General features: G+C 34.0%; 1 protein-coding gene across 2 annotated transcripts; it reads right to left on the reverse strand.

Annotated features, from left to right (window-relative positions):
- Nucleotides 1-987: 987 nt before the first annotated feature.
- RB195_021462 (uncharacterized protein) lies at nt 988-12446 on the reverse strand (the record flags this gene model as incomplete). Of its 2 annotated transcripts, XM_064208204.1 has the most annotated exons (19): nt 988-1032; nt 1269-1553; nt 4147-4260; nt 4495-4591; nt 4703-4779; nt 4844-5013; nt 5798-5894; nt 6446-6590; nt 7797-7921; nt 7980-8096; nt 8728-8862; nt 8929-9019; nt 9290-9420; nt 9537-9650; nt 9721-9772; nt 10191-10264; nt 10364-10498; nt 11724-11781; nt 12382-12446. In XM_064208204.1, the coding sequence occupies 19 exons, from the start codon at nt 12444-12446 to the stop codon at nt 988-990; spliced, it is 2127 nt and encodes a 708-aa protein (XP_064064085.1). The 2 variants fall into 2 exon arrangements, with proteins under 2 accessions (XP_064064085.1, XP_064064084.1); XM_064208203.1 differs by lacking the exon at nt 1269-1553.
- Between the last annotated feature and the right edge of the window lie 681 nt (nt 12447-13127).

The raw sequence follows: 13127 nt of genomic DNA on the forward strand, positions 1-13127 counted from the left end.
TAGATAAAAAAATGTAAAACCTTTATTTCTAGCCATATTCCAAATTTTTAAAGTGGTTTTGCTCTATTTTCTATTTTCTATTTTCTATGCGTTATATCCAGTAGAAGGCTGTCACATTGATCTGACTGTACCTTCAGGATGTGTCTTGATTCTAATCGCTTAATCATATTGCCGGGAACATCCTCAATACATAAGAAGGAAAGGGATTTGAGTCTTAAAGTTAATTAGCAACAGGGAAATTTGTTTTCCACAGTATGTCATTGAGAAAAAATTCTCGAATGTTCTGCATTTCAGAACATTGGAATGAGGTTAACTGATTCTCCGCCTTTGTCTGAAAGCCGAACAGATTTGAATAGAAAAAAAAATCGTTGCCGTCCATCAGGAAAAAAAGGTCAACGAGATTCCATATACTTTTCCTGATATGATTGTTCTGGTAACTTTCACCTGTTTTAATCGTGAATGACTTATCCTGAACGCGTAGACGGATATTAGGAAGCTGGTGTATTTTCCAGGGAGCTGATGTTTATTTGAAATGGAGAAAAGCATATAGGAAGCTAAACAAACAATATGTCATGCAACGATGTTTGCAAATTTCAATGTGTATCAAAATAGGAGACAATACATAATAGAGCAGGATGTAAACAAGAACATTTTGATTAGTATAACATCGTTATTCTACTAATTAAAAATGAGGACTACGTCAATACACACTGAAATTGAGGAACGATTTAAGTAGAAGCACAAATTAACGAATATTATAATATTTTAGAGGATAAATGTCTTTTTCATCGTCTGAAATCCAACACTTCTCTAATGATTAGTGCAAAAATCATGACGTCACCGAGTGAAAATGTAATGGAACAAAGAAAAAAAAAGAACTTAAGGAACGCCGAATGCGTTTCACGTTTCACCAAAGAGGATTTGGTGAACGACTGAAAATTTAAGCACTCGAAGAGCCGGGGGCGAATGAAAAGTAAGAATAAAATTTCAAGTGTTCATTGACCGTGACAGACGATTGATATCGGCTTCTCTCTGTAAATAATCGTGTAGAAATAATTGTAAATATGTGGAATCATTATCCATAGTATCGTCTACTAGCTAGTAGAATATTAATTTATTTCAAGTTTACTCATTTATTTGTTCACGTATACCAAAGATACGCCGAAAAGAAGAAAACAACATCGAAAGATGATCAAAACAGGATTTTTGCAGCTTACTATGAAATATGAGAAATTTCTGAACGGATAGCAAAGCAAACTGTATAAAACCATTCCTAATAATAATAATAATAATAATAATAATAATAATAATAATAATAATAATAATAATAATAATAATAATAATAATAATAATAATAATAATAATAATAATAATAATAATAATAATAATAACAATAATAATAATAATAATAATAATAATAATAATAATAATAACAATAGTAGTAATAATAATAATAATAATAATAATAATAATAAGAAAAAGAAGAAGAACCGCTTGTTCCTGTAATTCCTGACAACATACTGTTTTTTAGGTTGAACATATATTCGAGAGTTCTACATTACTAAACTCACACTACAGCAAACAGCTTCTCTTTAAATAGTATAAAATTTTATGTGCAGCTCTAGATCTGTATGAAAAGGAAGGAGGGAAAAGACAAGGAGGTCGTGGGGATTTTTGAAGAGTACTTGGCGCTTGTCCCGGCTTATTTTTCCACATTTATGAGATTACGACTACTATAACAATTAGCGAGATTCAAAAAAAAAAGAGTGGTTTTCTTTTTTTAAATGAGAGAGCTTGCTTTCATACTATTGATTATTTTTGATCTCATTAGATCCTTTAACATTCAAAAACCTCTTACAATTTAGTAATGATATTAATGTGTACTGAATATTCAGAAAAAAAAGCGTTTCAGAGAGAACTCTTCCAGGACATCCTGATAGATTCGTAAGTGAAGCTGAAAACATGTGCCACATTTGTTCACTGTTCATTACGACATTACAGTAAAACATTAAGGTGGTGGCTGCGTGGTCCTAATTAGATTCCAGGATTTCGATCCTATGTATATGTAGTTCGCGAAAGGCGTCGATTTAGGAGAGTGGTACCAGGGATTGTTAGCAAATAATGAAATTCGTACAATCCAGAAACATACTGCTTTTAGTGAAAATGTTTGGAGAAGAATAAGATTTCCTAGGAAACCTATGAATAATTCATAAAGTTAGACCGAAAAAATTTCTAGGTGATGCAAATTTGATATCATGTGGAGCCCAAGATGGATATTAATAATTAAATCAGAATAATTTATTAAAAATTAGACTGAAGAAGCTGTATAATTTAGGAAAACAAGACAAATTTCCTGGTGAAATTGGACTACTGAAATCGAAGGTTACAAAAAAGTTGCAAAAAGTGCATTACTGCTTATTCCCGTTTTACAAATAATAACTTGATTTTATAAAACTTTTTATTTTTAGTTGCCAAGGATTTAAGGATTTTCCCAGTCCGAAAGAAGAATTTTCGCAGGCTTCAATTCTCTTTCTGAACTATACAAAAAAAGGAGGAAACTAAAGATTCACAAATAAAGCAAATTTCTGAAATCCTAAAAGAGTGAATTATGTCAATATCTCAGAAATCAGACGATAAATAATCGCGATCTAGGAGAACGTAAGAAAAAGTGAATAAGACTAAATCTTATATCAAAATATATTACTATATCACACTTATAGTAGGATAGTAAGATTAGTAAGATTAGATATAGTAAAATTTGCCAGCGGTTTTAAGAAATATAATTAAATACCAAAATTGTTTTTATTTCTCTTCTTTTTTTACACAATTGTTTCTTGATATCCTATACATTCGCCTCCAATTTCAGCAAAAACACTATTTTCTCATTCTTTTGCAGGATTTGGTTCAATTTCCTCCTCGAAGGGGATTAGGAGGTCTTTTATGTGACTCGAAACCTTCTTTTTTTTGTAGCCAAATTTAAACACTTCCGTATTTTATGTGCTATCAAATAAGTCATTATGTTTTCTGGTGAATCAGAACGTACGGCAAGCTATGCATACCTTCGTGGATTTATGGATAAAACTGCAATTTTTAGAAAATTCTTAACGAAAAGATGGATTGTAACATAAGTATTAACAAAATAATAGCAAGGAACTTCATGAGAACATTTCATGAGTACCCATAAATTGTTGCTCAAAATGTAAATTTAATATTTTTTTGTCAGTTACCGTCTATTTGAGAAATATTTAACCATGACTGTCTTACAGCAGCTCTACTAATTATGTAGTCCAAAGTAATAAATATACTGTGGATATCTGTTTTGTTTCCAGCAAAAAGAAAATTATTCAACGCTGCGCGTTTCCATTACCGTATCCTGTGTATGGTGGAGTCAAAATGACATGAAGCGCGGTGCAGTTGCGTAAGCAGTGCGTAGGCGCTTGAAGCGGTGCGGTGGAGCGTAGCGATTAGAATCGAGTGAAGACCCATACCAGTATTATTTTACGCAGTAGTTCGGGACGGTCCCACTTCGACCCCTACTGCTTTCTCCATCGTGCCGCTTCGATGGCATCCGCCCACGCCACTGCAACGTGCTTCATATGGTTTTGACCCGACTATGTCTATGTAATATACCCTAAAGACATTACCCCACGAATCTGAGGTGGTGCAGATTTCAGGTGGAGTATTCGTATGCGGGATGGAAGACCATGAAGAGGGGGGTGATTCCGTCCATTTCTTCCTAATTGCCGTAAAAAACGGCCCGGGAAGATGCGGCGCCGCACAAGGCTGCCGCGCTCCAGTCGAACTCCCTGTAGAAAATAGTGCGCCAAAACACCTGAAGCCGTTTTTTACGGCAATTAGGAAGAAACACCCCCCCTCCCCCTCTCTATGGTCTCCCATCCCGTATACGAATACTCCACCTGAAATCCGTACCACCCCAGATTCGTGGGTTGATGTCTTTAAAACATCTCTATATTTTAAGCAAAATATGGTTATTTCTGGGACAGTTACACGTTCGTCAACCTCAAACAATTCTGAATTGAAGTGAACGTGGTGGCGCATTCTATGCGGATTGATTGACGCCTGACATTTTATAGTTCATGTTTACTTTCATCGGATAGAAAATGGAAAAACACAAGGCAAGCTGACCTTTTTGCTTTCATCGGTAATTTTTCTGTCAAGCACGTTTTTTACAGTTGTCACGGATTCGGCCAATTTCTTGATAGCCACTTTGCACTCATCCAGATCGCGTCGGATTTGAGCCTTAATAGAAGATCAACCGATTTTTGGTGGATAAATCAACAATAACTTATATTTTTGGGACGAGATAAAGCTAAAATTTAAGATCCAAGATAAAGCTAAAGCCAGCTAAAATCGGTGGATTAAAAATGAGATTGATGGAAGATTTGGTGAGTTCACAAAGAGGTTGCGCTGATAGGTTGTCTTTTTTTTTGAAATGGAAGGTGTGAAAATAAAAACAATGTGATCGATGCTCACCGAGCTTCCAGGACCTAAGGGATCGTTGTTGGGGAAACTTGAACTACGACTCTGTAGTTTTTGGAACGCTTCTTGTAACTCTTTAATTGCAAGGAATCTGAAATTGTATGTAATTGAATGATTTTGCGAGGTCATCATTTTTAGTTAAAAAAAATCCTGTCAAACGTTTGAAAAAAAAGTGTGTAGTAGAAGAAAACGTATTCAGAACCTTTCCTCTTCCTCCTTGTCGATACGTGCATTCAATTGATGTCTGATATTGTCGGCTTTAGCAGATAATTCGTTCAACTGAAATTATTTTTTTAAAATAAGAATAATGAACTGCTTCTTATGCTACAGCTCATAAACTTACATCTTTAGGGATTTGTTTTTCCACTTTATCGCGAATTCTTTCCTGAGTCTTTTCCATATCTCCGTGAACACCTCCTAGTCTATTCAGTTGATCCTTGAGTTTAGCAACATCGTCACTATCGTCAAGATTTGCGATTTGTTGCGATATTTCACGGCGATCATGGGAAAGTCCTGAGAAAGGCTCTCATATATTCGATATGTATGTAATGACAAGTGAGCAATTGTCGCATGTACTCTTTTTTGTATGTCCTTGCGTGGGTGTAATAAACGTTATGAATAAATGAAGCCGTACCACAAATCCCAAACAAACGTTTTAAACAACGAATGTGGATACGAAAAATGAAAATCGGAAGGGATTGCTAAAAAATTGAGAAATCACTTGAAATTATGACTTCCTACAAGTAACTGTAGAGCCTTTATTCTACTACTCTTTCTTCTTTATAGAATTTCTACTACTCCATTAGTGTACGATCAAAAAAGAACATCCTAAGTATCTGAGAAAAAATTAGGGGAAGTTTTCAAGAAAGAGAGAAAATGAGAAAAAATTATAATTTTTGAAATTTTTCTAAAAATTCTCATGTATGATACAATTGCGGATTAAAACAGCCTTAAATATAACAACATGCTAAAAAGTTAATAAATATTATCAGATCGGTGCATAATTATTTTGGTTTTTTTTCGCAATTTTTCTCTTTTAAAAATTGCCTTTCAAAGGTGGCATCTATGGATATTATGGTAGGTCAAATCATCAGAAAAAAAAATTGAGTCAAAAACGGACCCTCAGAATAGTGACTTATTAACATACTTGTCCAGATATTATAATCTATAGAATTTTTTCTTCCTCTTGTAATAAGAAAAAAATAAAGAGACTAGAAAAAACCTATTAGTGTAGCATTCCGAAAATTAAAAAAACTAAGAATAAGAATTAAAACTAAAAAAATAAGTTACTGCACACCTGCTTGAACTCTTGTCATCTTCTCCTCAAGTTTCAGTAGTCCTTCCATGCTGAGCTTGTTTTTATCTGCAGCTATTGCTTCCATTTCCCGACGTAACTGAATAAATTTCTTTTCTTATTTTATGACTGATGCAATCATTATACAAAACGAACCACATATTTTGGTCATTTATAAAATTATCTTTGAAAAAAAAGAGTTTTTTTTTTGCAGCAGAAATATTGAGAATGTAAATATTTTTGAGGGATCTTTAAAAGATGGTGATCTGTGGCGGTGAAGCGATCTCAATACTCGGACAACATTTTTCCGCACGAGTGAGTCCTTGAAAAGAAGAAAAGATGCCGGAGCATGTTAGAGTATTTGAGTACAATGAATGACGTTTACGTCTACGAGAATCAATGCGTGGGAATAAAATGCGGCTTTCAATTGTTGGTAGGAACAACTAGACTTGTTTATCCAACTATAACTGATTCTGAATGCACCAAATAATAATTAAACCATAGTCATTATCATAATTGGATTCTCATTTAACGAAGAGTTCTAATGGAGCTATAGAATTGAATATATTTTAGAATGTTTTGGATTTGATCACGTCTTTTATCTTTCCAGTGTTCGAGTATAATCAAATTTTTTTCAAGGGAAAAACATACAGCATCCACATCCAATGACGGAATCTTCACGCTATCTTTTCCAGATTTCACTTCGTCAATCGACTTTGTCAGATTTCCAATGTAAGAGTTTAGTTTGTCCTCAACTTCGGTAATTTTTGATAGAAGACTTTTTTCGTGGAGTTTCCTGAAATATCAATCTTGATGCTAAGATTAGAGGAAGGTCGAGTTTTAAGATTCAGAATAGGATTGATTTAACTCAATTTAATTTTCTAAAACATTTTCCAAACTTTTCTCATATTTTGGGGAATTGTAAAGATAACCGTGCCTATTATTCATCTTTTAATGGTTAGGTAGAGCGTTACCTTATCATTACTACTGAAAAAAAACAAAATGAGATCTAGAAGAAATCAGTTGGAGGAATGAGGGAAACCAGACAAGCTCGAACAATTAAAATCGAACAAATAGGTGAAAACTAATTGACGGCTAATGGTTAAAAGTTGACTTTGAAATACAATAACATGCAGGAAAAAAGAAAAACAAATATTCGCGGGCGAAAAAATCATACATATTCTAATGTCCTGAGAGACATTAAAAAATCTGTATGAAGTGGAAAAACAGAACGTAAAATACGAAGCAGTAAAATTGTAAATATAAGGTGGTTCCCACCTTCCAGACAGCAGCGTGCCCTAAACTCCGTGGATAAAATTTCGAGCAAAAGTAAGAAGAGGTATTAGCATCTTAGTGTTTTTTTTTTCATTAATTTATTATTTTGCATTGCAAATGTTTAGCACATCCGAATAATTTTGCAGAACTTCGTTCCTCTAAAATAATCCTGACCATTCAATGAACAAATCTTTTTTTTTGGCAAAGCTTGATGGGTTTTATTCTTAGTCCTGAAAAATTCACCGATCGGATGTGCTCAATCATAATTTGTGGTCTGCAGCAATTATGAATTTAATCGGAGCACTAGCCGAAGCAGTAAACATGGAATGTGTTTGTGTGTCCTGTTGGATGTGAAGGGATGTAATCTATGGACTATGGATTCTTCCTGAGGTGCTTGCCTCTAAATTTGTTCTTAACGTGGAAAATTTGGTCTGAACATCGTAGATCCTTCTTACTTTTACCCGAAAATAGCCTTCACGACTACAGCGAGGAAATCCAAAATTTCCTGGATGTTTTAACAAAATCTAAGGTCAAGTTTGAATTACAGTAAACAGTGTCGCGTAAATCTTTACTAAAAATAGACAATTTCACTTGATTTTTTTTGCCCTGTTTAGTATGCTGAAGAAGAATGTTAAGATAAATAAATAAAAAGGTATATGAAGTTGTTACCACTGATATCACTCTGAGTTTCAGAGGAATTGAGTCAAACCAAAAATTATGAACATACCTTGTTTGGATTTCTGAATTCATTATCGTATCGATTTTATTATTTCCAAGTTCTAAATGATGTTCAAGTGCAGCTAATGCCTCATTAACTTTGTGAAAACGTTCCTTTTGCTTCGCACGATCAGTCTGGAATTCAGGATACATATGTGTTCAGGATGTGACATGGATATCATATATAATTAACCTGCAGTTGTTTATTTAGGTTTTCTGTTTGTTCTTCTTGTGAGCGAAGACGTTCTTCTATGGCTCGTTTGGTGTCACGATGAACGTCCCCACTTTTGTCACTTTGTGCTTTAAGCGCCTAAAAACAAGGACAATATTTGACGAAGAGTGTCCAGAAGATTCAATCAATAGTATTCTCCTTAAAAACAATCAGGTTGGTAAGTCAAACGAAAAAAAAACAAATCTCAAATGAAAAATAGGAGTCAAACATCAATTACTTGGAAGTTACTTGGAAATGCTGTAAGAAAACCCTAAGAGACGTCAGAATTATGAGAATAGTTATCCAAGAAAGTTGAAAAAAAATGTTTACAGGATTTGTATTGGAGCTTCAGCAGCGAAACGTCTGATATCCTGGAAAACTCCGGCTATATAACGGGAGGATTCGCAGGAAATGTGTTCGAAAAATAAGTGCGAGTTAGGAATCAGTATTTCTAGAACGCATAATCTTATGTGTTAACCACTCAACACACTTCTTATTACTAGTAGTTTCATTTTAAATTGTTTAACAGTAGGTAAAGATTATCAAAAATCCACAGATTTTGGTGTTTTCAAGGATTTATTTCCAGTTTTCCTTCACAGAATTCTAGGATTTAGAATATTAAAATCGAAATCCTAGTCAACGCTAGGCACAATTCATGGGTAATTTTGTTCATCTGCTCATCGATAGAAATTTAGTAAATTGAAATCCACGCTTATGTAACAACACTCACAGCTTCCAGAGCCGCACATCTTTGGAAGAGATCATCACGAAGTTTTCGTTGTGCTTCCGTTGTATTTCGTGTCACTTCGGCTGTGATAAGACCAATTTTCTCGTTTAAACGTTTTGCTTCCTCTGTCATTTTCTCCTGAATCAAATATCTTGAACGGATAAATATTGAAAATTCGTGTAAAAATATCAATATCTAATTCACCTTATCTATGTCTCCTTTTCTGGATAAATTATTTAGTACTTCTGTTCTTGTCGCATCTTGTTGTTTGATGAAATCCTGTAGTCGTTGCAAACTAAAGGAGGAAAGTTTACAAATGCAAATAGGAAACAAACTAAGTTTTAAAAAAAAAGTAATAAGGAGAGTTAGATGGATGGATGAATGAAGAGATAATTATGGATATTTCTAGGGGAAAAATGTGTTCGAGTGAAAAACATGTGGAATCTTCATGAGTTTCTGGTAGAAGGTTCTAGTAGGGTTCAATTAAAAAATTCTTCAGGAATTACTACTCTATAAATCCTATAAATATCCACATCCTATAAAATAAAGAGAGTATTAAACGAACGTGCTGTTGAATGCGTTCCCTTCCTTGACACGCTCATTTCTTTCCGTATCCAGTGTCTGCTTCAGCAACATCACTTGCGAATGTAAGTCACGAACTTTTCCATCCATTTGTTGGGTTGAATTTGCAATTTTCTAAAATTTTATTGGAATAATCTACTATTTTTACAACACTCTGTCCACATACACATTTTTTTTGAGAGTTTTAGCAAAATTTAAAAGTACAACACAAAAGAGAAACATTCACATACTGAAGGATCTATAACAGGTCTACTTTTCATTTCATTATTGATATGTAGAAGATCGTTCATTTGACGATCCATAGCACTTCTCAATCCATTGATATCGTTATTCAATGACATCATCTGAATCAATAAATGCAGTTCTACTACAGTAAAATATTAATTATCAAATCTTTCAAGGATTTCAGCTTACCTTTCCATCAACGGATGAGATTTGTCGACGGAGTTCATCGTAATCACGGGCCCTAATCAAATATTTAAATAAAAACATTGCAAGCATACCGTAACAATGGCTTTGTAAATAAAAACTTCTTTTCTTTTGTATTTGCTTAAAGAAGTGTTGTATGGATACTAAATAACTTGACGTGTTGGTTGAGTGTTGAGGAAAAGTTTAAGGTTCTATAACGCTGCCATAGTTCTACTATCAGCGCCTTCTAAATAGAAAACTGTTTATAGTAGGCGCCGAATATGTTCAACCGAATGACCGTGACGCACCGTCGAGTAAAGTGTGACGGAGTGAAGAGTGGGAGTGTTTCAAACAGAGAAAGCGTATGTATTGAGAGGGACGCGTCGCGTCCTCGTCGCGGTTGAACAAATCCGGGATCTCCTTTAGCTTGTTTAAATAATTTTGTGGATTTATACCAAAATAACAACATCAATTACCTTATTCCATTATCAGAACTAATAATTCTACGTTGAAGAGCATCTTGATTTGCCTCGAGACGCTTTCTTGCAGCCTAAAATTAGTTAGGATACGTGGATACGGTAGAATATAGTGTAAGGGAAGGTAGGTTGGACAAAACTGAAGAGGAAATGAGTGCCTCAATACTGCTTACCTGCTCGGCTTGTAAAAGATCCTTATTTTGCCGTTTTAACTCGTCCAGCTGGTTTTGTAATTGATGTATAGCCGTACTATCCGGACGTCTTTCGACAATCACTTTTTCTACACGTTCCACTTTCGGATCATCAGTCTATTACAAATAAATAAGGATAACGAGAACAAGGACTTTTAAAATAAAATAACTATAAATAGGTTAAGGTTGGCAGTGAAAATAGTGGGGAATCGATGGGCAAGGGAAAATTGTGCAATGAGGAATGTCATTTCACCGCAAAATGTGCTAGTGAATTAAATAGATATTGATTCGATTACCGCTGAAGATTGATTAGAACTTCGAGATCTTCTATCATAGTAATAGGTGTCCTTATAATGACGATCCTTAAATTTTTTCACTTTCATACAGGAGAGAGTCATAAAATCGGTCATATCGAATCGAAACAAATGCCCACGGATCAAAAAAAAATTAAATTTTATCACATATATTCATAGCATACGACCTTTAATCCCCCGAGAATGGCACTGAATTAGAACAGACTGCGCAACTAACAATCATTTTCTCATTTAGATCTTTTGCGATTTTAAATTTTAGCTTACGAATTGAGGTGACAAAGAGGACGAAATTATCCAGTATTAGCAGCTTTGAATCCGGGGCTACAACTTTAGAACTGCTGCCATTTTCGTGTTAAACACTCAATCTTTGACAATTCAGAGGACTTTTTTTGCGTTAATTTCAAGAACTTTAAAAAAAAAACAAAAATACGGAAAAGTAAGTTTCATCGAAACACTACTTAAATGCAAAATAGTAAGAAGAAAACGTTTAAATGATTCTAGGAAAACTGGTAGAAGAAAAACAACAACAATTACAACTCGATGAAGTTAACTCATAAAAAAAAAAAGAAAAAAATCTCTCGATTTCGTGTAAAAAATGAGGAAATAGCATGTTAACTCAAATATTCCAACTCCCAATATCCAATGGATTTGACTAAACCTCTTCTACTGTTCAGTCCACTTTCACTCTGGGAATACACCTATGCTTGAGCCAGGAAAAAGTTTTTTTTTCTGAATCGTTATTGCAATCTTTAAAATTTTCTCTTAAGTTTTCAAATATTGTTTCCCGAATTTTTTCGATATAATATGTAAGTAGACATGATTTTCCTGGGATTTCTCCGGTAATTCAGTGAAATAAGGATATTGCAAACGAAAGTATAAGGTATTATTGAGGACCCATTTTCATACCCATTATTTGTATCCTTTTGAGTTATTTATTTATGAGTCTAATGTCACTCATATGGAACCAGTACCTAATACTTTGCATAAGTAAAAGAGTAATCAATAAATTAAATCAAACCTTCACTCACCTTTGGTGTGTAGGTGGATACTCCCTCTTTTGGTTGTCTGGGACCTTGTCCGGATGGACTAAAAAATGCACATGCATATACAAAGGAAATACGCTATGACTAGGAAACGGAAACGTTGAGAGGTGTGTAATTCATTCCTCTCCATAATTTCTCCCAGAAATCCTATGAGAGGTAATCGATAGATGGATCCCAAAACATAACTTCATCCTTAAAACGTACTCTAAAATTTAATTTTAGCATTTGATCATTAAATTGGGACTGGGATTTTTCAAATTTAGTTTCAGATCCAGATTTATACAGTTCTCTTCCATACTGCAACGAACTACATCTTAGTTGTACAAAACAAGCATAAAAGTTAAAATATTGCTTAAACGATAATTAAAGATATCAACCTGGAAGAAAACTTTAAATCTGGACTTTTTTTCAGTTGAAAAAGAAGAAAACCGATGAAATCGGAATTGAGCAATCGAAATTGAACATTGGATCATCTCCGGAAGCAAACTACTATTTTGTCCCTGTAAAATCGGTGGTATTTCTGGGATCAGTCATAAAAAAAAATGATCACGATTTTTCAAGCGCCAGCGAAATCACTAATATCTGACTTGTGAAAAAAATTGACCAGATACTCAATATAAAAATCCTACTGGATATAACTTACGCTAATCCAAGGATAATATCCTTAGCGGTGTCGCGATTTTGATTGCGACTTCTTCGCGTCGCCATTTGGTGTCGGCAGAAAATTTAAGCAAGTACTGAGAAGGAGGAGACTTCGACGACTCATACGATTATTGTTTCCATACACTGCAGCCAGAAAAGGATCCATGGTAACCATGGACCTCGGTTGGGTAGCTAATAAGCTAAAAACCCAAAACTACATGCATGAAAATCTTTTTGTGTTCACTTATCCAGAAACTGATTAGGAAATTCAAAAAGCAAAGGATGTATTGATAATATGATAATGAGTTCTGGAAAAACTATTTACACTATAATTCACTTAAAAAAAGAGAAATACATCTTTTCACCTGATTTCAAGCTTCAGAATAGACGTTAAGCTAATTCTACTTTAACTTATTATATCTAGAAAGGTTAAGTAGTAAATAATTCCCTGTAGGAAGCCGTTGGAAGAAGAGAATATTTCAACTTTTATATTTTCAGGTGGTCCTGAGAAGCTATTCTTATTATACTTATCCTTTAAATACAATACAATTAAAGTATTGATTTGGAAATCGCAGTTTCCATATGGTCGATGTGCATAAAAAGTGGGATCATCACAAAAATCTATTAAGCATTTTCGTTCTACATGATTAGAATTAGAACTAATAACATTAGAAGACACTAGAACTTATAACATTAGAACAAAGTTATATTTTTCTGAGAAAAGTACAAAATTTAACTGCAGTAAAG

This window comes from Necator americanus, chromosome X (assembly GCF_031761385.1).
Source record: "Necator americanus strain Aroian chromosome X, whole genome shotgun sequence".
Taxonomy (NCBI): domain Eukaryota; kingdom Metazoa; phylum Nematoda; class Chromadorea; order Rhabditida; family Ancylostomatidae; genus Necator; species Necator americanus.